General features: G+C 52.8%; 1 protein-coding gene across 1 annotated transcript in view; it reads right to left on the reverse strand.

The window, feature by feature from the left end:
* The window catches only part of PIK3R5 (phosphoinositide-3-kinase regulatory subunit 5), a 71,851-nt gene that overhangs the window by 2,508 nt on the left and 43,894 nt on the right, over window positions 1-25,449 (reverse strand). Inside the window, exons 2-15 of the mRNA XM_059998145.1 lie at window positions 25,123-25,238; window positions 23,280-23,380; window positions 20,811-20,879; window positions 19,876-20,014; window positions 8,274-8,343; window positions 5,385-5,559; window positions 4,640-4,793; window positions 3,911-3,994; window positions 2,946-3,633; window positions 2,691-2,847; window positions 2,272-2,397; window positions 1,630-1,758; window positions 1,379-1,472; window positions 1,120-1,196 (exon numbers count right to left, since the gene is read on the reverse strand). Of these exons, the coding sequence (XP_059854128.1) occupies window positions 1,120-1,196; window positions 1,379-1,472; window positions 1,630-1,758; window positions 2,272-2,397; window positions 2,691-2,847; window positions 2,946-3,633; window positions 3,911-3,994; window positions 4,640-4,793; window positions 5,385-5,559; window positions 8,274-8,343; window positions 19,876-20,014; window positions 20,811-20,879; window positions 23,280-23,380; window positions 25,123-25,225 (2,166 nt within the window). The 5' untranslated portion in view covers window positions 25,226-25,238. The remainder of the gene's footprint in view (window positions 1-1,119; window positions 1,197-1,378; window positions 1,473-1,629; window positions 1,759-2,271; window positions 2,398-2,690; window positions 2,848-2,945; window positions 3,634-3,910; window positions 3,995-4,639; window positions 4,794-5,384; window positions 5,560-8,273; window positions 8,344-19,875; window positions 20,015-20,810; window positions 20,880-23,279; window positions 23,381-25,122; window positions 25,239-25,449) is intronic.

The following is a 25,449-nucleotide window of genomic DNA, read 5'->3' on the forward strand; positions in this document are numbered from 1 at the left end:
CCCTGCCCATTTCTTTAGCTTCACCTCATCATCCTTTCCCCCCAACACTGTCTCTGCTCCAGCCCCTCTGGTCCTCCTACAGTGTGCCCTTTGATGTTCATGTTCTCCCTCACCACAGGGCCTTTGCGCATGCTATCACCTCTACCTGGAGGGCACGTCTCTCTTCTTTTCCTACTTAACTAACTCCTGGTTTTCTTTCCAACATTGACTCGATGGCCCTCCTTAAGGAACCTTGTCTAACTTTCCTCACTGGGTTGAACAATCCCCTTAAGGGTTCTCACAGAACCCTTTACCTCTCCCTCATCTGTTCGTCACAGTTGTGATTATACATGTTGTGGCATCATCTAACCCCTCCAGACTGTAAGAGCTTCGCTCACTCTCGTGAACGCTCCTGTGCCATGAACAACACCCGGGACGCAGTGGGTGTTTAACAAGCACCCGGAACACAGCAGCCAGCGAGTGTCAGCGCCCCTGCCCACATCCTCGGCCACTACATGGAAAGAATCCTATTGTCTCTATCCCACCAGCCCTTTTGTTGCCTTGTCATCGCTTGCCACTCTTTAATATTACCTTGGGCACTTTTTGTCTCCTTGTTTATTGTCTGTCTCCCTCCTCGAGAGAAGTTAAGAGGGAGGGCCTGGCCCCGCACAGAACCTGACATGAGTAGGTGCTCAATAAATATCTTTCAAATTGCTGAGGGAGGGAGGGAGGCAGGGAAGAAGGTAGGAGGCTGCCCGTCCGGGAGGTGGGCCTGTCGTGGCCCAGAGCCGGGGTGTGCTCATGGGCTACCCCCCCAGCTCCCCCCACCAGGCACAGCAGTCCCTGCCCTGTCCCTCACTCTGCCCCATTCTCACCCCCAGCCCTGAGGCCAGGCCCCAGCGCTTCACAGAAGGGCTGAGCACGTTCAGCAGTGGGGAGAACCCCGGGGCGGGGTCAGCTTTGGAGGCAGAGCGGGAGAGGGAGGTCCACCGCCTCTCCTTCCCCCTTCTCTCAGCATCCAGGAGAGCCTGGGGAGCCTGCCGCGGCCTTCCAGCCTAAAGACCACCTGGGGAACACAGGGGGCTGGCTCTGGGGAGGCGGCATGGGGAGCAGATCCCGGAGGGGAGGGGCCAGTCTCACCTTGCTGTAAATAATCTGTAGTGTTAGAGGGATGGCCTCCCGGTCACCATCGATGCCCAGCCGCTTGCTGCCAGGACCTGTGCCACACACAGACAGACCCTCTGCTCCTTCTGATTCCAGTGCCCTTCACAGACCCCGGGCTCTGCCTCCCTGCCCGCTTCTTGTCCCTCCTGCCCCACCGCCCTGGGACCCCTCCTCCCCAGGGCGCCCTCTCCGCTGTGTCAGCCCCCAGCTCCGCCTCCACTGGGGCTCAGCCCACCCGAAGCCTTGATGGCGCGTGTGGCAGCAGAGTGACCCAGCTCCAGGGAGTGGATGAAGATCTCTGTCGTCTTCTCCCCAGTGATGAAGGTCAGCTGGAGAGGGCAGGAGCGTGGGCGTCAGCGTGGACCTCCAGGAGGGGCCCCCGGCACGGGCTGCTCCAGCACAGGGCTGCTGGCTGCCCGGGCGTGGGAGCAGCCCTGCAGCTCGTCTGGGGGAAGAGGCGGGGCCAGGCGGCAGGGCAGGCCTCACCTCGGTCTGATAGACCTGCAGCAGCACCGGCCGGGCAGCGAAGCGGCAGTAGTAGAGCAGCATGTCCGCCAGGATGGGCAGCTGGGCAGCAGAGCCCTCCAGGGGCCGGGGCTCAGCCTTCAGGGACTGCTGTGGGTTGGGAGGGCCGAGCCCGAGGGACAGGGGGACAGAGAGGGAGAGAGAAAGGGAGGATGAGAGGAAGAGAGACAGACGTGCAGACACACCGAGGAGAGATCCCGAGGCACACAGGGCCAGGGAGGGGCACGGTGAGACGGGAGCAGGAAACAGAATGGTCAAGGGAGGACCCACAGCCTGGCCTCCGCCCCTCCCTCACTGGCCCATGGGCCTCCAGGGAGGCTCCGGCCGAGCTACACAAAGCTGGGAGTTGAGGAAGGGAGCTGAAGCCTAAGGCAACTGGACCCTCTAGGGCCCCTCCCTCTCGGTGTGGTGACCCCTCCCTGGGCCCCCGAGCCCTGGGTTCAGCTCAGCCCTGCTTCCCCCCACCCTCCTTGCTCGGTCCCACATGACCCCTGGTCCTCCACTGGGGCCGCAAGCTGGATCCCCCAAACTAGGGCCTTCAAAGCAAGGCTGGGTGACCACAGACAGGGCCCTCCACCTGCACCCAGGGAAGGGGCCGCTTACCTGGCACAGGACTTCAGGGGGCAGGTGCATGAGGCCCAGCACGTTGCGCTCATACCAGGGGTCGAGCATGCCGAGGTAGTGCGAGATGTCATTGGTGCTTTCCTCCCAGGGGGCCGCACCCAGCTCCTGGGGCGGGGGCGAGAGTCATTCCCAGCCACCTAGCTTCGGGGCCCTGGGTGGCACCTGCAGCCCCACTCTGAGCTTCTCTGCGCCCTTGGAGAGGTCTGACAACTCTCAGTCCATGTCACACAGCAAAACGTGCCCCCGCCCACCGTCGGGCCAAGTGCAGGGCAGGGACCATGCCCGGGACAGAGGCCCAGGCAGGAGGCGGCAGCCCCTAAACACCCCCTTCCGGTGCCTGGGGCCTGCTTACATCTCCTCGCTTTGCCACCCTGCTGGGCCCAGGGCCGGGGACCTACCGCAGGGCCGGGGTGCCTCGGGGAGTCTGTGGGGAGCGGCGGCGTCCGGCTCCGAGGGGCTGGGCTGGCGCTGGGCCCGCAGCTGCGCTTCACGGGCACGTAGAAGAACTGAAGCTTGAAGAACCGCGTGAGGAGCGGACGGTTGCTCTCCAGCCGCCTGCCGAGAGGAAGATGGTGAGAAGGGAGCCCAGATGCCGCCGGCAGCACGCCGCCCCTGCTGCCCAGGGCAGACCGATGCCCCGTCTCGGCTCTCACCGCAGCTTGCTGTACGCCCGGGCCACCTTCCCCGAGATCCGATCGGAGCCGAAGACCACGACTCGCAGCGTGGAGGCCCCGGGGTCCTCGTCCCCGCTCAGGAAGGGGCAGCGGCGCTGGTGACGGGAGGCGGGGGCCAGGGCCCAGCCGGGCAGCTGGGAGCCGAGCTTGTGCTGGGGCAGGGAGCGGGAACGCTGGGCCCGGGACTGCGCCGGGCCGGCCAGGGGGCTGCAGGGGCTGCAGAGGCTGCCGGCCCGCCGCAGGGGCAGGGCGCCGTCCGGGCCGCCCTCCGGGGTCCGGGAGTCCCTGCGCAGCACCAGCTGGCTGGTGCTCTTGAAGAGTTTGTAGATCCTGTTGAACTGCCCGGGCCTGCGGTGGGCCCGGCGCTCCTGGCTGCCAGGCCTCTTGGGCCACTCGAACGAGCTGTCCTGGCTGTCCTCCACGTAGCCGCTGTCCACGCCGTCAGAGAGGCCCGAGACAAAGGAGCTCAGCAGCTGGTGGGAGAGGCTGGGTCCCGAGGCCTGGGACGAGGCAAGGGACAGGGTGGAGTCGTGCAAGGCTGCTGAGCTGGTGGAGAGCAGCGAGTCCCTCTCGGCACGATGCCCCTCGGTCTCCACGTCCTCCTCGTCCCCCAGGATTCCTGGTTGGAGCAGCTCCTGTTCCTTGAGCAGGATCTCCTGCAGGATGTCTGCAGGCAAGCAAGGGGAGACGCCGTCTGGGTGTCCGAGCCCTTGGAACCCCTCTTGCACACCCTTGGGCGGGGTGACAGGCTGAGACAGAATGAACTTGGGGAGCAGAGGGCAGAAGGAGGGCAGAGGGCAGCCCAGTGCCCTGCCCCCTGCTCTGCTCAGAGCCTGCTCAGGTGGGAGGGCTGGCAGGGGGGTGGAATGAGGGGCAGCGGCAGAGGAAGAGAGCCCGGGCAGTCTGGGGGGTGGGCACCACGAGGGCCCCAGCGGGCTGCTTACCGAAGCTGTCCTGGCTCCAGCTGTAGGCGTAGCACCTGGCGACAGGGATGGGGATGGTACGGAGCTTGCCAGGTTGTGCAGTGTCTGCAGGAACGAGGGAGGGAGGGGCAGGAGGTGAGGGCTGGGTAGAGGCCTTGAGATGGGCCAGCCCAGACCCCCCCCGTCTTGGAGGAGAGGTCAGAGTTGGGAGAGGACCGGTACAGGACACGCAGCCGGGTGGGCCGAGGCTGAGGTGGAAGCTGGGATGCCTGGCCCACGGCCAGAGGGCTTCTCGCAAGCCCAGCAGGCAGATGCCCTTTCGTGAGCTGCACGAATGTGGCCCAGTCTCAGCCTCTGCGCCTCTGGTTCGAACAGGAGGACCATGGCGCCGTCTCATCAGGCATCCCTTCTTCTACAGCAGACGTTTCCCGGACCCACCGGGGCAAGGTGGGCCATGTGACTGAGGTGGCTCAAAGGGGTATGCTGTCTTCATTGTGAAAACAAAGCCCCTTGCCCTTGATCGGCACTCTTTTCCTCCTCCCCCAGGCCGCCCCGGTGGCGATCTTGGCAGCCCAACCCTAACCCTGCAGACGGGAGCTGCACCCTCGGGGATGCTGGAGCCAGGAGGTGTCAGAGAACCTGGGTCCCTGAATGATTATGGGAAACAGAAGCACCAGGCCGACCGGGGCTGCTCACCTGGGGGGCTACCAGGGCCACAGGGGAAATGGGCCTCACCCACCAGAGCCTCACCTAAGGCCCCAGGGAAGCCGGCTTTCTCCCCCACCGCCTGCAGCTTGGTCCTGAGCCACTGTCGGGCCTCTGCTGCGTCCCCGATGCCAGACGCCAGTTCCTGTGCTTCGGCCGTCTCCGTGAAGATGTCCTCGAGCTCTGCCAGGGTCTTGGACTGAAACCCAGGGGGAGGCAGGCTTGCTCCCGAACCACGGCTCGGCCGCCCGACTTCTCGAGCTCCCGGCGACCAGTCCGTCCCCAGCCTCATCGCCTGCCACCACCCACGGCGGAGCAGGGAGCCAGGCCTCTCACTCAGTTCCTATTCTCCAGAAGTGGTCAGAAAGAAAGGCCCGGAGCCAGAGCCCTGCAGAGTTGGGAGGGACTTCAGAGCTCACCGCTGTGGCCCAGAGAGGGGAAGGCGCTGCCCAGGGCCACACAGCTGACCTGTCACAGAGCTCGGACTAGACCCCAGGGCTTCCAGCTTCAGCCTAAAGCTCAGTCCTGTACCACCCAGCCCACGCTGGATTCGGAGGCTGTGTCCAGCCCCACTGTCTAGGGTGCCACGCACCTGGGTTAGGACCCAGCACAATAGAAACCTCTCAATCAATGAGGCCAGCCCTCCAGCGACTTCCCCGCCATGTCACTCGGGGCGAGGGAGGCCCATGGACCCGGGCCTCGGAGAGGGACCAGAGAGGGGACCCTGCCTTTGCAGAGAGGTGCTCTGCCGGGAGGGGGCGGTGCTGAGCCCAGGGTCCCAGACACATACCTGCAGCTGGCAGTGCAGACCTGGGAGGTCGCAGTGGGCCCCAAAGGTGGCCTGGAAGGCGTGCAGGAGCAGGGTGGTGTAGGCGCTGTGTGGGGAGTGCCCAGGCGTGCTCAGCTTGTCGGCCACGGTGAGGAACTCGGCCTGCACCTCCACCGGGTTCAGCAACAGTACGGTGCTGGGGGACACAGAGGACCGGCCATGGGTACTGGGCGCGGGGGCGGGGAAGGGCAGCCACAGAGCCCACGTGGGCCTGGAGGCCAGGAGAGAGGCTGGGGGCTCAGGGGTCCCAGTTCCAAGGGAAAAGCTTATGATCTACTTTTGAGTAGTTTTCAGCTGGGGTCTTCAAAGACCTTTTAAAAATTGAACTTGGGACTTCCCTGGCGGTCCAGTGGTTAAGACTTCTCCTCCCAGTGCAGGGGGTGAGCGTTCGATCCCTGGTCAGGGAGCTAAGATCCCACATGCCTTGGGGCCAAAACCCGTCCCCCCCCAAAAAAAAACCACAGAAGCAATACTGTAACAAATTCAATAAAGACTTTAAAAATGGTCCACATCAAAAAAATCTTAAAAAACTGAACCCAATTTTCACAAATAAATTCTACCTTAATTTTTACATAAAACATTTTTCCTACAGGATATTTGAACAGATGCGAGATGACGCAGAAAAGGATTGTATTTTAGGTGAGCTGACTGGAAGTCAGGCTGTCATTTTGGGAGGGGACAGCGGGACAGCCACATGCCGTCGTGTGGGGTGGCCTGAAATTTCAGCCCGAGCCCTGCTCCTCAAGCCAAGGGTCGGGGTGTGGGGTGGCATCTGCCAGGAGGAAGGAGAGCGAAGTCAGGGCCGCATCTGATTCCTCTGCTTACAGGGGATGCCCTTTCTAACTTGCCAAAGCCCTCATGCAGGCCAGCATCGGGCTGGGGGAGGGAGGGTGCATCCAGCCACGCCCCACCCCCGCCTCCTCTTCTCCTGGACCCTGGGCTCCCTCTTGATCCCAGTGTTTAAACGTCTTCATCACGGAAAATTTCAAACATACACAAATGTTAAGAGAATCGTGAACCCTGAGGATCCATCACTCAGTTAACGGTTAACATACGTCTGTTCGCATTTCACCCCGGCCAACCCCCATCACTGCATTTTCTCGAAGGTATTCCAGCCATCGCGGTATTATACCTGTAAAGGCTTTTAGTATGAACTGCTCACACTTGCTCTCGTTCTCTCACAAATCTGTGTTGTGTTTAAACCCAGTGCCAAGAAGCACCAGGCAGGTGGCCTTCCTGCCAGTGCCTGTGGACAGAGGTCCCAGAGCCGACCCTGTGGCCAGTGTTCAGGAATGGGACCAGGCTCTCTGTCAGAGTTCCCAGGGTTTAGGAAGGATCTCATTTTGATTTCTCTATTTGTAAGAAAAAGGGATCGGGCTCGAGTAAACAGTCCCTCACTGAGCCCTCCTCCTTCACCGACTGCTGGATCCTCCCCTCATGGACATGCACTGAGCTCCACTGTATACAGGACCAGGCCAGCCACACCCGGGCCCTCACCACTTGCACCTCCTCTGCACGCCTGTTCCCAACCTACAGAAAACCAAAGTGAGACCGACACTCTGCTTGTAGCCCTTTCTACGAACCTGTCCGTGCCTCAGTTTCCTGATCTAAAAAATACCTTTCTCACAGGGTTAACAAAAGGCCTGTATGATGGAGTGATGCCTGAAACAGTGCCCGGGGCTCAGGAAGTACCTAGAAGGGCGTTGGCGAGAATCCACCGTTCACCTGCCTCAGCCCTCTGGCAGGGTCCTGCTTCCTTACTAAGCCAACATTTACAAGACATTTTTTATGCCCTTTCTGTCTCTCTCAAAATCTACCACTAGCTTTTCTGTTTGTTTTTACCGAGAAGGAACTCAACCAACGTTTGCTCAGTGAATGTGCTGTGAAACCCTCAGACTGAGGATGGGGGGGTGGGGTGACTAGAACTTCTGAGCTGGTGGAGGCTGGGGTCTTCAGGCACCCACGTGCTGGGAGGTTTGCCGGAGGGTCCTTGGAATGGAGGCTTCCTCTCTAATGCTTTTCCAAAAGGCGGGGACCCAAGAGTGGGTAACTAAATCACTTCAGGGATTCACAACCAGAACAGCCTTTTAAGTGAAATGGACTAGAAGAGATCAGAGCTCATCCTTGGGAGAAGGTGACTTTCATTTCCTAAAACTTGTCTCAGCTCTGTGTGTGTGTGTGTGTGTGTGTGTGGGTGTGTGTGTGTGTGTGTACACACCAGGCTTCCATATAAAATGCATTTTTTATTGTAGGTCCCAGTCAAAAAAGTTTGGAAAAACGCTGTTTTACTAACAGGCAGAAAGACATTATGGAAAGAGCCTTGGCTTTTGAGGAAGTCTAAGGCTCAAATCCTGACTCAGACACTATCTGAGTGTCCTTGGGGAAGTTACTTGGCCTCTCTGACCTTCAGTTTCCTCATCTGAAAATTGGGGGTAAAGTAAGGTAATGTATGTTCGCTCAGCACCTGGCACAATCAAGGCAGGTGGTTTTTTTTTTTTTTTTTTGCGTTACGTGGGCCTCTCACTGTTGTGGCCTCTCCTGTTGCGGAGCACAGGCTCCGGACGCGCAGGCTCAGCGGCCATGGCTCACGGGCCCAGCCGCTCCGCGGCATGTGGGATCTTCCCGGACCGGGGCGCGAACCCGTGTCCCCTGCATCGGCAGGTGGACTCTCAACCACTGCGCCACCAGGGAAGCCCAAGGCAGGTGGTTTTAACCTTTTCCATTTTTTTTTTTTTTTAAAGTCTCAGACCCAATTAGGAATCTGATGAAAGACCCTTAGCCCTGAAAAAAGAGGCTGTGCACAAAACATGACCCCACCCCCCAAACTCCTCCCTCCCCAAGAGCACTCACACAGTGGAGCTGCGATGACTCCTAGTGGACAGGCCCTGCTCGGCCCTCACCAGTCGCTGGTAGGAGATTCCTGTGGCCAAAAGAACAAACACAAAAGAACAGCTCACGGACTTACCTGTTCCTTCAGCAGCCATGGCCCTGCACCTCGCAGGAGCCTGGCTCTGGAGAATCTGGCTGGGAGTTCCCGGATGAGGGTCAGGACAAGGGGCAGATCAGGCCCATTGCCACCAGGGTCTTTAACTGTCTGATTCCCAGGCCCCACCCGCCCTGCAAAGCTTCACTCTTCAGAGACTACGGGGCAGGGCACCCTGGGAGGAGACCGAGGCCCCTGAAGCGGCCGGGTCTCCTGCTATCCAGCTGGTCCTGGTTCCGTCCCCGCAGACCCTGTCCCGGGTGACCTCCTGCAGTGGGTGTGCCAGGCACCCCTCAGCTCAGCCTCAGCTCCGGCCAACCCCCAGCCTCCCCCTCGGCCTCCCGGCCCCGCTTCCCACATGCTCTTGGGGGGCCCTCAGGGGCCCGTGGTCCTGCCCGGCGCTGTCCCTCTCTAGGGCTGAGCCTCTGCACCAAAGACCCCCTCCCCACCTTCCTCTCTGGCCTCATCCACCTCTCTGTCACCTCTGATTCAAACGTGCTGAGAAGAAACTAGCCAGAGCTTTCCCTTTTTCCCTGCAACTTGACTCAATTCTGTAGCTGGAGAAGTACGTATTCAGTTCTGCGTCAACTATGCTGAGGCTGTTACACAATGGCTTGCGCTCCTCACTGATGAGGCTGGGATTCAGGGGGGCAGGCAGCCTCCTTGTTAGAGCCTGGACATCGTCCCAGGGGCCCTGCCGGGTGTGGACCGGGGTGTGACCTGGGAGCAGAAAGGCTGCCCCTCGGAGGAGTGAAAGCCAAGACCGGGGTTAGAGACGGCTGTGAACAGAAGGGCCGTGTCTTTTGTTTAGTAAATGGCCGAACATTTCCAATTTACAGTATTCCAACTTAGGGCCTAATTGCTTTGCTTTGGGGGCCTTTCACTTGGTGTGTCTTCCATGTAATTGTCACATGTTTAGATGTTAATGTTACGTCTATTTTGACAGGAAAGTCCCTGAAACAGGGATTACTATGAGGACTCAGGACGCCATCTGGTGGCCGCTCACAGACACGAGAGAGAAAAGTCCCCTCGTGGCCCCTTCAACGCCCAACAAAGTGCTGCAGGAGTGTCCCCCGCACCCCAGGTCTCCCTGCCCCCCAAAACACACAGAGAGCAAAGTCTTCTCTTGACCCGTCACACTTTTCTTTTACCAGCTAATGGTTTTAACGGGTAACGCACGCCCTGCTGACCCGCTGCCGGCCCCGCCCCCATTTCTGACCCTGTAAACGCCCCGCCCCCATTTCTGACCCTTGTAAACGCAGAGCAGGCCGGGGCCACACTCCCGGGGGTGCTGTTGACCACTTTCTCCTTGAAACCTGCTCTTCCCTTTAGTCTCCATGACGAGGAACATCCTCTAACATCCTCTATCTCTCCACCTGCGTATCTTAGGATGCTTTAATGGTGTCATCTGGGGATTACGGCATCATTAGCGCTGGGAGCTGCTGTTTGCTTGACTTTGTTGTATTAGTGGGGGACCCAGAGGGCGTTCTTTCCAGAGCTGGTTGGCCGGTGCTGAACAGCCCGGATTCCAGCAGCATTAGCTGAAACTCTCTACCCCTCTCCCAGAGACACCCATCAAATTCCCCGCTCCTTGGATTTTTTTTTTTTTTTTTTTTTTTTTTTTTGCGGTACGTGGGCCTCTCACTGTTGCGGCCTCTCCCGTCGCGGAGCACAGGCTCCGGATGCGCAGGCTCAGCGGCCATGGCTCACGGGCCCAGCCGCTCCGCGGCACGTGGGATCCTCCCGGACCGGGGCACGAACCCGCGTCCCCTGCATCGGCAGGCGGACTCTCAACCACTGCGCCACCAGGAAAGCCCCCTTGGCTTCTCTTGATAACGGACCTCCACTTATTGGGGAGCCTCAGGGCACTGGGCGCCTCTCCCCCTTTGACCTTCACTCCTCCTGCCCTGGGCATCTCGGTAGACGGGAACACTTTTCTGGGACTGGCTTTCTTAGACCAAGGCTGGCCCAAGGGCTGAACAAAAAACCCACCTAGGCAGTTCCGTGTCAGGTCCTAATACGTAGGAAATGGAAAGGGTCCCCTCATACGGGCGAGGGATGGGCCCTGGCAGTTGGGAGCCGATGGTGGGCAGCCACGGTGAAGGTCAAACGCCTTGCCCAGGCACGTGAGCCCCTTCGTAACCGAGCTTCCTTTACCCTCCTGAGCTTCCCCTCTTTTTAATTTTTAAGATTGTTTTATTTATTTTATTTTTGATGGAAGTATAGTTGATTTACAATGTTGTGTTAGTTTCAGTTGTACATAACTTCGTGTTGTGTACAGCAAAGTGATTCAATTATATATGTGTATATATATATATATATATTCTTTTTCAGATTCTTTTCCATTATAGGTTATTACAAGATATTGACTATGGTTCCCTGTGCTATAGTAGGTCCTTGTTGTTTATCCATTTTATACATAGTAGTGTGCATCTGTTAATCCCAAACTCCTAATTTATCCCTCCCCCGCTTTCCCTTTTTTAAAGTGGTGACTAGAAATGGCCATCCTGCACAGGACAGCTGACTAGGAAGACAGAGGATGCGTGACAATCACCCTGGTGCCACGGAGCAGGAAGTGGTACCCCATTAACGACACTCTCACAGAACGTCCACGCTGAGGGCATGACACGGTGCCGGGGCATCCGTGCGGCGGGCAACAAGAACGTTGTCCGGGTTTGCTGGCTGTCTTCCCCTGAGAAGGCGAGCGCCACGATTCCACAGAGTCCTCAGGGCTGGCACGAGACAGGAGAGGCCCCGCCTTAGCTGCATGTCAGTCCCAGCAGGAGACGATGCTGTGTTCCTGTCCCGACCCACATCGGACCCTGACATAAACCCGCCCAACAGCTGGCTTCCTCTTATGCTTTCCTCCCTTCTGGGGTCCCCTAGGCAGCAGTATCCTGACCTTCATCTCTGAGACGGGCCTGGGTTCTAGAGAGTCTGTGGGAATCGGGGACTCAGGCCGTGAGGCCTCAGCAGGCCCTGGGCAGGAAGGTGAGGCACGGCCTCAGGTGTGAATAAATCCAGGGCGGGGAGGATGTGGAGGGTGGGAAGGGGTGTGGCCTGAGCCAGGTCAGGAAGGTGAGAGGAAAACACAGGGGAAGGAAACCACTGGGCAGAACTACACGCACGCAGGGGGGGATTTGGTTCTTGGCATAAATAGGCCAATGTAAAAAAAAATAAAAACATATGCTGCAGTGACCCCCCGGAACAGCCCGTGGGATGGACGAGGCCTCAGCCTGGCACAGTCTCCAGGCCTGGGGGTGGGGGAGGTGAGGCCTGCCGCCCCAGCCCTCTCAGCACCCTGCTGATAGTCACCCAGCAGGACCAGTCCAGGTCTTCCAGCCCCTCTTACTAGGAAGTCACACGTGGTAGACTTCTAGGCATCTACCCAACACCCACCCCCTTCTTCACCAACCGGACACGGGGCAATGTGCCCGGCTGATAACTCACGTTTCTCAACCTCCCTTGCAGAAGGAGTTGGGTGGTGCCTCTGGAAGACCCCTCTTTGCAACCCCCCCTCACTTCTTCCTTCCTGTTAACTGGAATGGGGGCATGACGGCCAGAGCTCCAGCAGCCATCTTAGACCATGAAGTGACTTGAGGACGATGTTTCCTGCTAAGGATGGTGGAGCAGAAAGATGGGAGGAGGCCGGTCCAGAATGTTCGTGGGACCACTGTGTCAACCCTGGACTGCCTTCTTCCAGATTTTTTTCAATGTAAGAGAAAAACAAACCCTCATGAGTTTAAGCTACTGTTATTGTGGGCTGTTATAGGCAGCTGGCTAAGTCCTAACCAACCACAGCCTGTGATTTCTGGAAGAGGTGCCCTCCACGCTTTTCCTCAAACCTCCCCGTGATATTGCGATACGATAAGAAAAATATATGTGGTCTTCATCCCAGTTCCTCAGACAGAGCTCCTAAAGCTTGTTTTCCTGAGGAAAGTGAGTGATGACGAGTGAGAGGAGTGTCTTTTGTTATTCACCACGAGTCCCCTTAAACCAGACCTGAGTTTATGCCAATGAGGTAGCACTTGGTGGGCCCCGAGGTAGCTTCTAGATGGGGGCTGGGTGCCTGAAGGAGCCAACCACGTGATTGCCTTCCCCTCCTCCCTCCAGGAGGAGCTGGAGGCTGAGTCAACCACCAATGGCCAAGAGTTAATTGATCATGCCTCCATAATAGAACCTCCATAAAAACCTCAAGCTATGGGGTTGGGAGGGCTTCTGGGTAGGTGAGTGCATCCATGTGCCATGAGGGTCATGCACCCCAACACCACAGGGACAGACGCCCCTACACTCGTGACCCTTCCGGACCTCGCCCTATGTACTTCTTCATCTGGCTATCCATCTGTATCTTTTATCATATCCTTTATAACAAATCAGTCAGTGGAAGTAAAGTGTTTTCCTGAGCTCTGTGAGCCATTCTAGCAAATTAAAGAACCTGAGGAGGAGGTCATGGGAATCCCCGATTTATAGCTGGACAGTCAGAAGTAAGAGACTTGGTATCTGAAATGGGGGTGGTCTGTGGCACTGAGCCCTCAGCCTGTACGGTCTGCCAGACTCCAGGTAGTTTGGGTCGGAACTGAACTGAATTGCTGGATACCCAGCTGGGGCCTGGAGAGCTGGAGAACCGTTTGGTGGGTGGGGGAACCCCACGCATCTGGTGTCAGAGTGTTCGTTCTGTAACGACGGCACAGAGGCCCACCTACAGCCAATGACGTCTGACGTTCTTTCAAGGGGTGTAAACCTTTCATTCCATAATCACAGATAAAAAGTATAACATGCAAATTCCTTGATCAGTCATGTCCCAGAGAAACATATTGCCACTGAAGAACATTCAGAATTCACCTGCCACCAGCTAAGAGACAAAACTGACTAATCCAGGCTTGTTCCTGCTTTGAAAGGAGGTCAAAGGGTGGGCACCTGCTCAGTGAAAGGACAAAGGGCAGGAGAAGTTGCCCAAGGGGGGAGAGTGCTCACCAGCTGGGACTGCCCAGGGCCTTTCATCACACACAGTCCCCTGCCTATGCCTCTTGGTAGAAACACAGCTTCATGTGAACATGAGAATGTGGTGTTTGGAGTCAAAGAATATGATTTCTGGAATCAAATGGACATGAGTTCAAGTGGTAGAACTCTTGTTAGCTATGTGACTATGGGTCAGCTAAACTGTCTGGCCTTCAGTTTCATCGCCTGAAAGATGCGAATAATAGTAACTCCCCAGGGGGATGTTCTGAGGATAGATGACACTGACCCTTAGCAGTGCTGAATGCACTGTCAGCCCTCAGTGAAGGCAACCAACGCCATCACTGCCATCAACATCCTTATCATCAACATCCTCATCATCATTATCATCAGCATTATCCTCCTCATCTTCATCAACATCAGCAGCAGCAGCAGCAGCATCCTCATCATCAACACCAGCAGCAGCAGCAGCATCAACCTCATCCTCATCATCATTATCATCAGCATCATCCTCCTCATCTTCATCAACATCCTCATCAACATCATCATCAACACCAGCAGCAGCAGCAGCATCAACCTCATCATCATCATCATCAGCATCATCATCCTCATCTTCATCCTCATCCTCATCATCCTCATCAACATCCCCATCATTATCATCAGCATCAGCATCCTCATCCTCATCAACATCCTCATTGTCATCAACACCGTCATCCTCATCCTCAGCATCTTCATCATCCTCATCAACATCATTGTCATCAACACCATCATCCTCATCTTCATCAACATCATCCTCATCTTCATCAACATCATCATCCTCATCAACATCATCATCCTCATCACATCCTCATCCTCATCCTCCTCATCATATCCTCCTCCTCAGCATCGACATCATCCTCATCACACCCTCCTCCTCAGCATCAACGTCACCATCATCAACAATTGCAGCCCTATTTTTTTAACTTGAAATGTAGTTGGTTTACAATGTGGTGTTAGTTTCAGGTGTACAGCAAAGTGATTTGGATTCTTTTCCATTATAGGTTATTATAAGATACTGAATATAGTTCCACGTGCTACACAGTAGATCCTTGTTGTTTATTTTATAGATAGTAGTTTGTATCTGCTAACTCCAAACTCCTAATTTATCCCTCCCCACCCCCCCTCCCCTTTGGTAACCATAAGTTTGTTTTCTATGTCTGTGGGTCCATTTCTGTTTTGTAAATAAGTTCATTTGTATCATTTTTTTAGATTCCACATTAAGTGATATCATGTGATATTGGTGTTTGTCTGACTTCACTTAGTATGACAATCTCTAGGTGCACTCATGTTGCTGCAAATGGCATTATTTCATTCTTTTTTATAGCTGAGTAATATTCCAGTGTGTGTGTGTATGTGTGTGTGTGTGTGTGTGTGTGTGTGTGTGTGTGTGTGTGTATCACATCTTCCTTAGCCATTCATCTGTTGATGGACACTTGGGTTGCTTCCGTGTCTTGGCTACTGTAAATAGAGCTACTATGAACGCAGTCCTACTTTGGCCAAGGAGGCTCAGAGAGCTTATGTAACCTGTCCAAGGTCATCAGCTAGTAAGTGACAAAGCACAGGTCTTTGTTATCCGAAAGCCCGTGTTCCTTCTCTCACATTTGACTTTATAGCTAAAGCAAGAACCATCAAACTTTCCTGGGTCTCGGTTGTCTCACGCACAAGATGGGAGGAATGTTGCTTTTCCCTCTTACTCCACAGGGCTGTGGTCTGGGTGAGATACAATCATGGAGGTTTGGGTGCTTTGAAAACTGCAGAGAGACTCACACATACGATGCTCACTGTCTCCCCTCAGGATGACAGACCCCTCTGCAGACAAGTATTATGGTCTGCACAGCTGTGTGGGCATAGAGTAAATACTCAACAAACATACGGGCTGAACCCAAGAGGGGTGTGGTGGGCAGGACCCGGAAGCACTGACGTGAGGTTTCCTGCCACCCCCAGATGGAGGCAGTAGGCGACCCTACTTGGGGTGGAGTCAGGAAGAAGGGGGAGGCCCTCAGGCTTGATAACCTGCCCGCTTCCTCTGCCACCCAGCCACATCAAAGTGGGATAAACTGTTTCCCTCATCTCCATGGCAACTGACTCCCCAAGGCTCCATGGGTGGAGGGCCCAGCTCCCCAGGTCCCTTGTCATCTTCTCCCTGTGACCTCCATCTATTAAGCGAATACCACCCCAAACCCTACTGTCCCCAGCAACGGGAAATCAATACAGGCCAGCATTCATCCTCACAAACGGCTGAGAGGGAGACATTCATATACGCCCATTTTTACAGATGAGGAAACTGAGGTTCCTATGATGTTAAATGTCTTGCCAGAGGCCCCACAGCCCCAGGATTTGACACGGCGATGGGCTAGTACAAAGTACTGGTAAGCACCAAGTGATTCAGACTCAGCCTCTCCCCAAGAGCTCGTCGCGGGGCCTCCATCCCCGCCCCTCTCCCTTTCTCCTCTTGCCTCTCTCAGCTGGGGTTACTGGAGATGGAGCAACTCAGCAACAAGGCAAAACGATTACCACGTGCCTTTACAAACTCACACCAAAGCACTTCCTAACTAGCCCACTTGAGGGTTATGTAAAAGGAGCTAATTTGGTTTAACTTACTACTTGCTATTCATGAGGGCTCAGGTTCTGTGAAGTTAGAGGTTCACTTGTGGATGTGAGATGAGTAATTTTTGCTCACTATAAAGGATAACTTCAAAGGATTTTTTTCCCCTGTATGATGTTTTATTCCCCCATATGATGTTAACTAATTTTGTATCTAATTCTGCCATCTTTTTGTGGCTTACATGAGAAATTTATTTCAGTTTCTCATACCCTCCTTTAAACCAGCCCTCCTGCCTTGCTGGTCCCCTCAGTAACGAACTGAATGCGTTTTGACACAGGCTCGCTATACATTTGTACGAGTGCTAGGTTTTTTTTTCACTGTTTGAAAATGACTCTCTGACACAAGAAAGAGCTAATGGTTTCCTATTTCGGTTCTGCTTTCCCTGGAAGAGGAGGCGTTCCTGGCATGAACAGCCTGGCCTGAGCGTCCCCCTCCAGGCATTTGCTTCGGTCCCCAGCATACCTGAGCCCTCACATGGTCCCAGGGGCAAGGTCCAGGGGAAGACCCTCAGCAGTGAACGACTAGGGTGCCAGGAGTCCTCCCTGCTCTGAGTCCAAGGACCCTCACTCCATTTCCATCTCCAGTTGCTGCTCTGCCTGGCTCATGTCCCCCAAGCCTAGAACCCCACATCCCCGAGTCCGGGCCTCCCCACAGCCCGCATCCGCCCCTTGGCCCCACATCTGCTCGCTGGGGGCTGCTCGGAGCTGAGTTCCTGCTTAGCTGCCCACAAAAACATCTCAAGGCATAGCGTGCATCCAGCTGAGGGGAGACAGCTGGTTCCACTTGAAACTGGGAAGCGGTCCCCCTGCACGCAGGTGACAGACAGCCCTCCCCCAGGACAACCTCTCCTTTACCCATTTCAAAGTAAACTCATTTAGATCTTTGGTAGAGACTGAAGGTCCTGCCAAGGCATTTGCATTTTAAATCCTTTCTGTCTCATTATAGAAAGGAAGAAAAGCTTTACGTTCTTGTTAAAGGAATTCTGGTCACCAGCAAGAAGCCCAGAAGTGATCTAGATCTGTTTGTTTGGGGGGTGGGTAGCAGGGAGCAAGGGAATGAAAGAGATTAAATTGGTCTGTTCATTTCGGGCGCCTTGGAAAGCTAGGTTGCCTGACTTGTCTATTCACCACGTGCCTCAGTACCTTTCCTAGTCCAACCCCTTCTCCTGAAGGCCTTCCTGATTTCTTAATGCTTCCACCCAAGTCTCTACCAGGAGGTAAGGTCCATGTAATGGGTAGACTTTGGCTACCCTAGCCTATGCCTGTTCAGCTCTTAGAGCCTATAACAACGGACAGCTGACTGGCTGGGGGAAGACAGATCAGCTGATTGGTTAGGCAAACAGATCAGTTGATTGGTTGGCAGACGACAGATCAGCTGATTGGTTGGGCAGACAAATCAGATGATCAGTTGGGGAAGGAAGTCATAAACCTCTCCAAAGGAATTTTCATATAAAGCTTCAGTCCTGCGCTTTCTAGGGTCCCTGAATTATTAGGGAATAAGATTTGGTACTTCTGTCCTGTGTGTATTTAATGCACATGATAAGACTTAGACACTCCCAATACTAAACAGGGTCAGGTGCATACACAGATTTAAAAGAAAAAAACAAAACAAAACGGGATTACAACATACTTAGTATGGCGGGGCCGGGGGGAGGGGGCTGCCTTTTTTTTTTTTTTTTTTTTTGCGGTACGCGGGCCTCCCGCTGCTGTGGCCGCTCCCGTTGCGGAGCACAGGCTCTGGACGCTCAGGCTCAGCGGCCATGGCTCACGGGCTCAGCCGCTCCGCAGCATGTGGGATCTTCCCCGACGGGGGCACGAACCCGTGTCGCCTGCACTGGCAGGCGGACTCCCAACCACTGCGCCATCAGGGAAACCCCGGTCCTGCTTTTTTACTCAACACGTTACTCAACATCTTTTCATCTCAGTAACCTTATTTCTATGATCTCATTTTTAATAAGTGAGGCGGATTCCACCAAATGACTTTGCTACGATATATTCAACTATGTACAATATTTAAGTTTTTTGGAATTGGTTATTAAAAAGAATGCAGCAATGAACATCCTTGTAGCTAGGCTCATGTAACCTATTTTTCTTCCATTACTTTTATGGTCTTTTTTTTTTTTTTTAATTTTATGGTCTTGATTTCCACACTTAAACATTTAATCCATCTGAAATTTATTTTTATGTTTGCAATAGAACTCAATTTTTTTTTGAGATAGAATTTTAAACCCCTCCTTTTTTTGGTCTGTCAATTACCTTGATACCATTTATAAAATGACCAATTGTTTACATCACTGATTTGAGGATGCTGCGTTGCATATGATACATTTTTATACATTTAATCTGTTCCTTGCTATTTTATTTAGTTCCATTAATTTTCTATTCTTATACCAACAGTGTACTATTTTAATAACTATAGCCTTACAGTACTTTTAAAGACCTAGTAGAGAACCATCCCATTCTTACTCTTCCTTAAGCATACATAAGTACCTAATAAATCCTACTGTAGAGCATTTATTCTGTCCAATAGACTTTATTTTGTTAAATTAAAAAAATATTATTGGTATTTTTGACTGCACTTACATTTATTTCCATAATACCTGATGTTATTATAATATTGATTCAACCCAGCAATGTCTCTTAAACTTTTTATCCTTCAGTAAAGTTTGTTTTCTCTATGTAGGTTATTCACGTCTTTATCTTATATTTTTAGTTGCTATTGTAAATTTTTTTTTCCACATTATGTTTTCTTACTGGTTGATGCTATTATAGAAGAAAGCTCTTAGCTACCTGATTACTAGTCTGACAGTGCTTTGGGTTATTCTCTTAGTCTTGACAGAAAAGCAATTGTTTGATCTCTATCTAATTAAAATTTTATCTTCCTGAAAGAGGAAATATTCTTTCTTTCTTTCTTTCTTTTTCATGGGCAAAATACCTACAAGCACGAAGAGGAAGATTATTGACTTAATAATGGAAACGCTGCTAGTTGTTACCTTATTAAGGTTGTTACCTTATTAAGGACCCTTCCATATATTAATAGTTTCCACATATTAGAGGGGCTTTGAATATCAGGAATGGATGTTGAATTTTTTTTTCATTTTTTTTTTTACCTTAAATATTTTTATTTGGAATGGATGGAAGTTGAATTTTATCAAACATTTCAGAGGCATCTACTGGGATGTTTGTGTGACTTTATTCCTTTGAGCTACTGATGGGATGAATTACTCTACTACGGGACCACCTCTCAGTAAATCATACCTGATTGTGTTTTTCTGGCTCTACAATAGTTCTCTTAGACCTCATTTTCACGTCTGCTATAGCACCTGCAACTTCTCAAGAACTACTTTTCAGCATCCACATATGAAAACTTGGACAGTACCTGGCCCTCGCCCACACTGGTCGTGGTGCCCATCTACCTGTTCATTCCTGGTACCAGCCACCTTCCCCGGCCAGAACTGAGTCCATTCACACATGCATCCTGCTACGTGTTCCGGGGTAAAGAGAACAAACAAGGGCCTCTTGTCAGCATTGTGTGTGGGCTTCTCTGTCTGACCTGGGCAGCCTCAGAGACCCCCCCTGGCTAACCAGAGCAGAGGCACAGGCCAGGAGGCGGGGTCTCCTTGCCCTGAACCCCTGCTCAGCTACCCCTAAGAGTCCCTCCTTGGGTTACTGCCGGTGTTTGCTGCCGTCAGCCATCTGATGCTGATGCAGACACAGAGCACTAGAACCATGAAAAGGGACTCCAGGCTTGTGAAGCAGGCCACGGGCAGAGACGAGCTGCACGATATGAAGTGAGGGGGGTCACAGAAAAGCCGGAAACCTCCTGCCCGCATGGTCCCTGCCCCACGTGCGTGCCACCTCCACACTTACCTGGGGCCTTCAGTTCAGCATCGATGAAGGTGAGCAGCTCCTGGCAGATGCTACAGTAAGGAACGGGCCAGGTCAGGAATCGGTGGTAGGTTTTGGCTGCTTTCAGAAGGAGATCTGAGTCTGGTGGGAAGTGTGGAGTCTGGGATGGAGAGGGAGCGGCAAGCAGAGAGGTCCGGGTCAGAGAAAGCTCACTGATATTCCAGAGCAGACCCTGCTCCTTTCTGGAATGTTCCACAAAGGGCACACTTTTCCTGGCAGCAGTGTGTCCCAGGACGAGGGCAGGCAGAATTGAAAGTTACCCACAGGAAGTGAGTTACAGATGGGCAAGATGGCGCCCAAGGACGTCTCTACTACAGGGGCCTTGTTTTCACCAAACATAACAATTTACCAAATACACAAGAGGGCCTCTCTGAAAAGCTGTCACCTTGGAGGTCATCCTAAATGGTGCCACTGCTGCCACTCCTTTCGAGGAATGGTCTTCAACGCCTAAACCGCCTTTACTTAAATATCCTCACGAGAGGCCAGTGTTTATTCTTTGAAGTGGACCGACTCAGTGGGAGTCATTTGATGCCGCTGGTCTGGTGAACAGGGGGTGACGGCACTGGGGGAAACTGACCACTGCGGTACAAAAGGAGGTGGACATCCCATGTCTTTCACAGAATCTCTCCTGTGGTTTGTGAAAGGGCTGTGACCGTATCCCCTCCGTGGGTGCCCAGATACTCCAGGCGCGATGGCATCCACGTGGACTTACTGGAGGCCTCTCAAATGGCTCATCTGAAGCCATCAGAGGAGTGACACCCACCTGAAGGGTCACTGGTGGACAGTTTCTCTCTCTGCGTGTTTATCCTCTGAGCTGTGAGGGCTCTGCCCCCTCCATGGAGGCTGTTCTCCCTCTCCTCCCCAACCTCCCCCAGCCTGGCCCAGCCGGAACTTACACAGAGGACAGTGGAGTAGAAGAGCAGAGCCAGGGGGGCAAGGAGGTCATAGGTGCCCTTCTCTTGGACCTGTGAGGGGGACAGGAGGGGGGCAGGCTCATCACAGGTGCACCACCAAGCACTGCTCTCTTCTCTATTTCTTTCTTTTCTTTTTCTTTTTTTTTTTAAGTGAAAAGTAATGTAATCACAAGACAAACATTTAGAAAATAGAAGTAAAAAAAAAAACCCACGATACCCCCTTCCAAACTCAGCCACAACTAATATTTCAGTGTACTTCTCCTTACACCATTTTTCTCTGCGTAGTTTCCTCTGCAAAGTTGTATATTTTTACTCTTCATGTCTTTTACGTACAATATTATAAATGGATTTCTGCTTTGCTACATCATCTCTAAGACCATATTTCCCCCCCTCCTAGTTATACATTTATCTATTATTTGTATTGTAAATATGTTTTCCAGTTTGTTGTTGGTCTTGGAATTTTCCGGATTTTTTTAATGTACATAAATTACAAGTGTTAGCTTTTTCCTTTATGGATTTTCACTTTTGCATGCAAGGTTCAAGTAAATATTCATATATGGTTTTGTTCTTTTCTTGGAAGCTTCATTTTCTTAAATTTAAACCTTTAGTCCACCTAGAGTTCTGTATAATATGAATTTGGAATTTCACTCCATATTTTTGGAAACGTTTAATCAATTTTCCCTAAACCATTTAATAAATTTTAACGATGCAATTTGTTTTGGCGGCTCTGCAGGCTTGCAGGAGCTTAGTTCCCCAACCAGGGACAGAACCCGGGCCCCAGCAGTGAAAGTGCTGAGTCCTAACCACTAGACCACCAGGGAATTCCCCGCAATTTTTTAATATATTAAATTTTGTTTCTACCCTTGGATACTATCCATCATTTTTATTACCTATATAATACTCCCTCTGGTAGAGCTCCATAATTTATTAGCTTTAGACACTTGAGATTATTTTCTTGCATTTTAAGTACCTGTGCAGTGAAAATCTTTGTGTTCACTCCTTTTTCTATAATTTGGATTATTTACCTTGGATAGAGCTCAAGAAGTGGAATGAGTGGATACAAGACTGTAAACATATTTACAATCTTCGAAATGTATCGCCAAGTTGCTTTCCAAAAGAATTTTGCCATTTATCATACTGTGTATGTATGAAAATGCCATCTCACTACACCCTTCCCTGCAGTGGTTATTCTAATGTTTTTGCGAATTTGCTAGGCAAAAGCTGTGTCATTATGGTTTTCATTTACATTTCTTTTACTATAACTGAAGCAACATTTTCCATATTGTTTAAAAGTTCTATTTATTCTTTTGTGAATCATCTCTTTGATAAAGCTCACCCACCACACCACAAACGAGCACGTATAGACACAAGTTAGAATTCTTTGGTTAAAATACTAGCGGTCTCCCAACCCATCTGGAATTCATGGGTGTTGAAGAAGCAGAGAAAGCCCCACCACCTCTGCTGTGCCTGGTGACGGCAGCAGGATCAAATAGAATTCTCCTTCATGGTCCTGAATAGACCACGTGTCCCGTACACTTGCTGCTTGGCCCCTTCTATAAAACCCTCCCCTGTTGCTATACAGTAGTTGTTCCTTTATATTTGGGTTTATAAGGTAAGCACTTCAGAGGTGCTTTAGCTGTTCTGAGTTGGTCTCCTTGTGATCAGCGTATAAAAGCACCAGGTAACTGGTGGCGCCAGAACTGAAACCTTGGGTGTCTTGATAAACCAAGACTTTTTTCTTAGAGGTAAAGGGACAGCTGAGAAAGACGTGCATTTTCCAACTCAGTCATGTATTTAAAAATAAAGATAAAACATCTTTAGGGACTCGTGCCTGTTCTGGAACCCCAGCCCAAATCAAGTTTGTTTTCTTGTTGTTGTTTTTTAATTTCTTTTGGCCACGCGGCATGTGGGAGCTTAGTTCCCTGACCAGCGATTGAACCCGTGCCCCCGGCAGTGGAAGTGCAGAGTCCTGACCACTGGACGGCCTGGGAAGTCCCCCAGATCTGCTTTCAACACGCTCTTCTTCTGAGTCATAAAGGCCTGTTTACTGAACTGTTAGAGGAGGTCTCGGTTTACCTCTCCAATCAGTTTTCTCTTTTGCATCTTTGTTTTCTCTTTGCATCTGCGTCTTTGGGGGGAAAGGAATTCGGGAGCGCGTCCTCCCTCCCTTGTAGTAGACACCTTGACTTACAAGCAATGTCTGTCTTAAAAAGCAGCTTAAACTGGGGACCCTGGCTCACCCAGCACATGTTCATAGCAAAAGGACCACGCCCCTTCCTGAGGCCTTCAATCCACAAACACCATCGAAGCAGAGAACTCAGGCTGCCAGTGCTTCCACCAAGCCCCCCTGGTGGTCCAGGCACCCCAGAACTGCCATTCTGTGGGGACCTATTTCTCGACTCTATGAGACTGATCCCAGCGCTGCCCTTCAAACCCAGGCTGAGCCCTCACCTCGCGGGTTTTCTGCAGGATCTGCTCCAGGAGGATAAGGAAGTGGCCTGGATCCCTGCTGACCAGCTCCTGCAGGCTCCAGCAGTTGAGACACAGCCCAGCTGCAAAGGGAGGGAGAGGCCAGGGGTCAGTTGTGGGTTGGAGGGAAGTGGCAATTCCTGGGGCTGCACTGGGGCATTCCCTTCTGAAGTAAGAGTCTCAGGAAATTCTGGATCAACACACTCGACCCTATGATGCCCCATCAAGATAATGATAAGTTTCTTCTTCCTGCATAGACAGGAGGCTCGAGAGCCACAGAGAGGGGCTGGGATCTCCCTCAGAAGCCAAGGACTGGCCACGACTCTGCTCCCTGTGCCTCTGGAGAGCACCAGCTTTCCCACATTCTCCGAGATGCAGGGAAGGGGCACAGAAGCAGAGATCGCCACCCCAGGACACAAGGCTGAGTCTGCAACAGCCACGGGACCTCCCGGAACTGCTGGGCAGTGGAGCCCGGGAATTTTGAAAGCTATGAGGAGCACTTTGTCACTCTGTAACTTCCCCAGACTTTCTTATTTTGTCAATCTCTGCTTCCCTGCAGTCAGCATGGGTAAACTCCCCCCAAATTAAAGGGGCAGTCACAGAGGTCTGTGGTCTGTGTGTGTGTGTGTGTGTGTGTGTGTGTGTGTGTGTGTGTGATGGGGAATGAGAACAGTGGGGGTGGAAGTGGCCCCCTCATGTGCACGAGCTCCTTCTGAGGTGCTGCAGGCCCCAAGCAATGTGTTCATATGGTCACGGGTTTTAGTAAAATTTGCTATAGTCAGATATTTATGTATTCTTTGACTTGATGGCCCCTCAATTCTAGAAGCTTAGTCTCCTTAAAACCTGGGTAGGAGGCCAGAAGGAAGAAAACTGTCATTTAGTGACCACCTACTATGTACCTCTAAGGTGCCAGGCCTTTCACACATCACCTCCATTGAATCTCCCATCCCCCCCTCGGGAAGGTGGTTCCTGCTGTTATTATTCTCATTTTACAGGCAAGGCAGGTGAGTCCTGAGAGGCTAAGGGACTTGCACAAGTTCCTACAGCCAGTGAGAGACAGTTTTAAGTCAGATCCGCTTAATTCCAGTGGCCAAGGAAAGCCTCTGAGGGGAGGTGACATTTGAGTTGAGACCTGAATGAGAAGGAGCCAGCTCTGCGTCGTTCTGAGGGAAGAATTCCAGGCAGCAAGTGCAAAGGTCCTGAGGTAGGAAGGAACCAGTTATGTTCAAGGAGCATGGGTATCTACCTCGTGGGGTAGTTAGGGAGGCAAGTGAGGCGCGGAAAATCTTTTTGAGCATAAGGAGTTACTAAATTAATCTCTAGCCTTGGAGACAACGGCCCCAGCCTGCAGATACCCCTGTTTCTCAGTCCTGGGGATCATGGAACATGGAGGCCTCCTATCCCCTGAAGTTCTGCTGAGATTCTCCTTTGTTCTATGGGGAAGAGGAGGATGGGGCTGTGGAGAAAACGAGATACCAGGAAAACAGGAGAATTCTGGGGAGAACTGTCTAGAGATACCCAGCTGCTCTTCTGAAATCAGCAGTGTGGCATATTTAAGCTGGTCCAGTGCCTTCTTCAGGGAGCTAAGCTTCTAGCCCACGAGGAGGATGAGGAAGGCTGCCTGGGGGAAAGGAGAAACTGCCACCCACCGGGGGCCACTCTCCATCAGCTGCTGTGCTGAGCACCTGCCCAGGTGAGGTCCGCGGAGTCACACACGCAGGGCTGGAACCAGAACCTGCCAGTTCCGTGCCTGAACCAGTGCTCACCACAGCCCCTGCAGCTCCCCCGGGCCCCAGATGCGCCTCCCCGGCTCCCTGGGACCTACCTGACCAGGAGGTGGAGTGGCGGCTGAGGCTGAGCCCGTGCAAGCAGCGCTCCAGGGCGTGCTGGATGCGGTCCTCCGTGCACGTCGTGGCCCCTGGCTGCATCCTGAGTCATCGCCTGCATGGGGGACAGACGCTGGTCAGCCTGGAGAACCCCGGACTCGAGAAGCACATGGCCTAGCAGGGCAGCTGGCAGAGACAGCGGGCACTCACAGCCGGTGCCGTGAGCCAGCTGCCTCCGGGGCTGGACCGGCTCCTGGGCTCCTGGCGGTGCGGCTCAGAACGGCAGGACGGGGCACGCCTGTGGCCCACCAGCACAGGCTACGGGA

This window comes from Delphinus delphis, chromosome 19 (genome assembly GCF_949987515.2).
Source record: "Delphinus delphis chromosome 19, mDelDel1.2, whole genome shotgun sequence".
Classification (NCBI taxonomy): domain Eukaryota; kingdom Metazoa; phylum Chordata; class Mammalia; order Artiodactyla; family Delphinidae; genus Delphinus; species Delphinus delphis.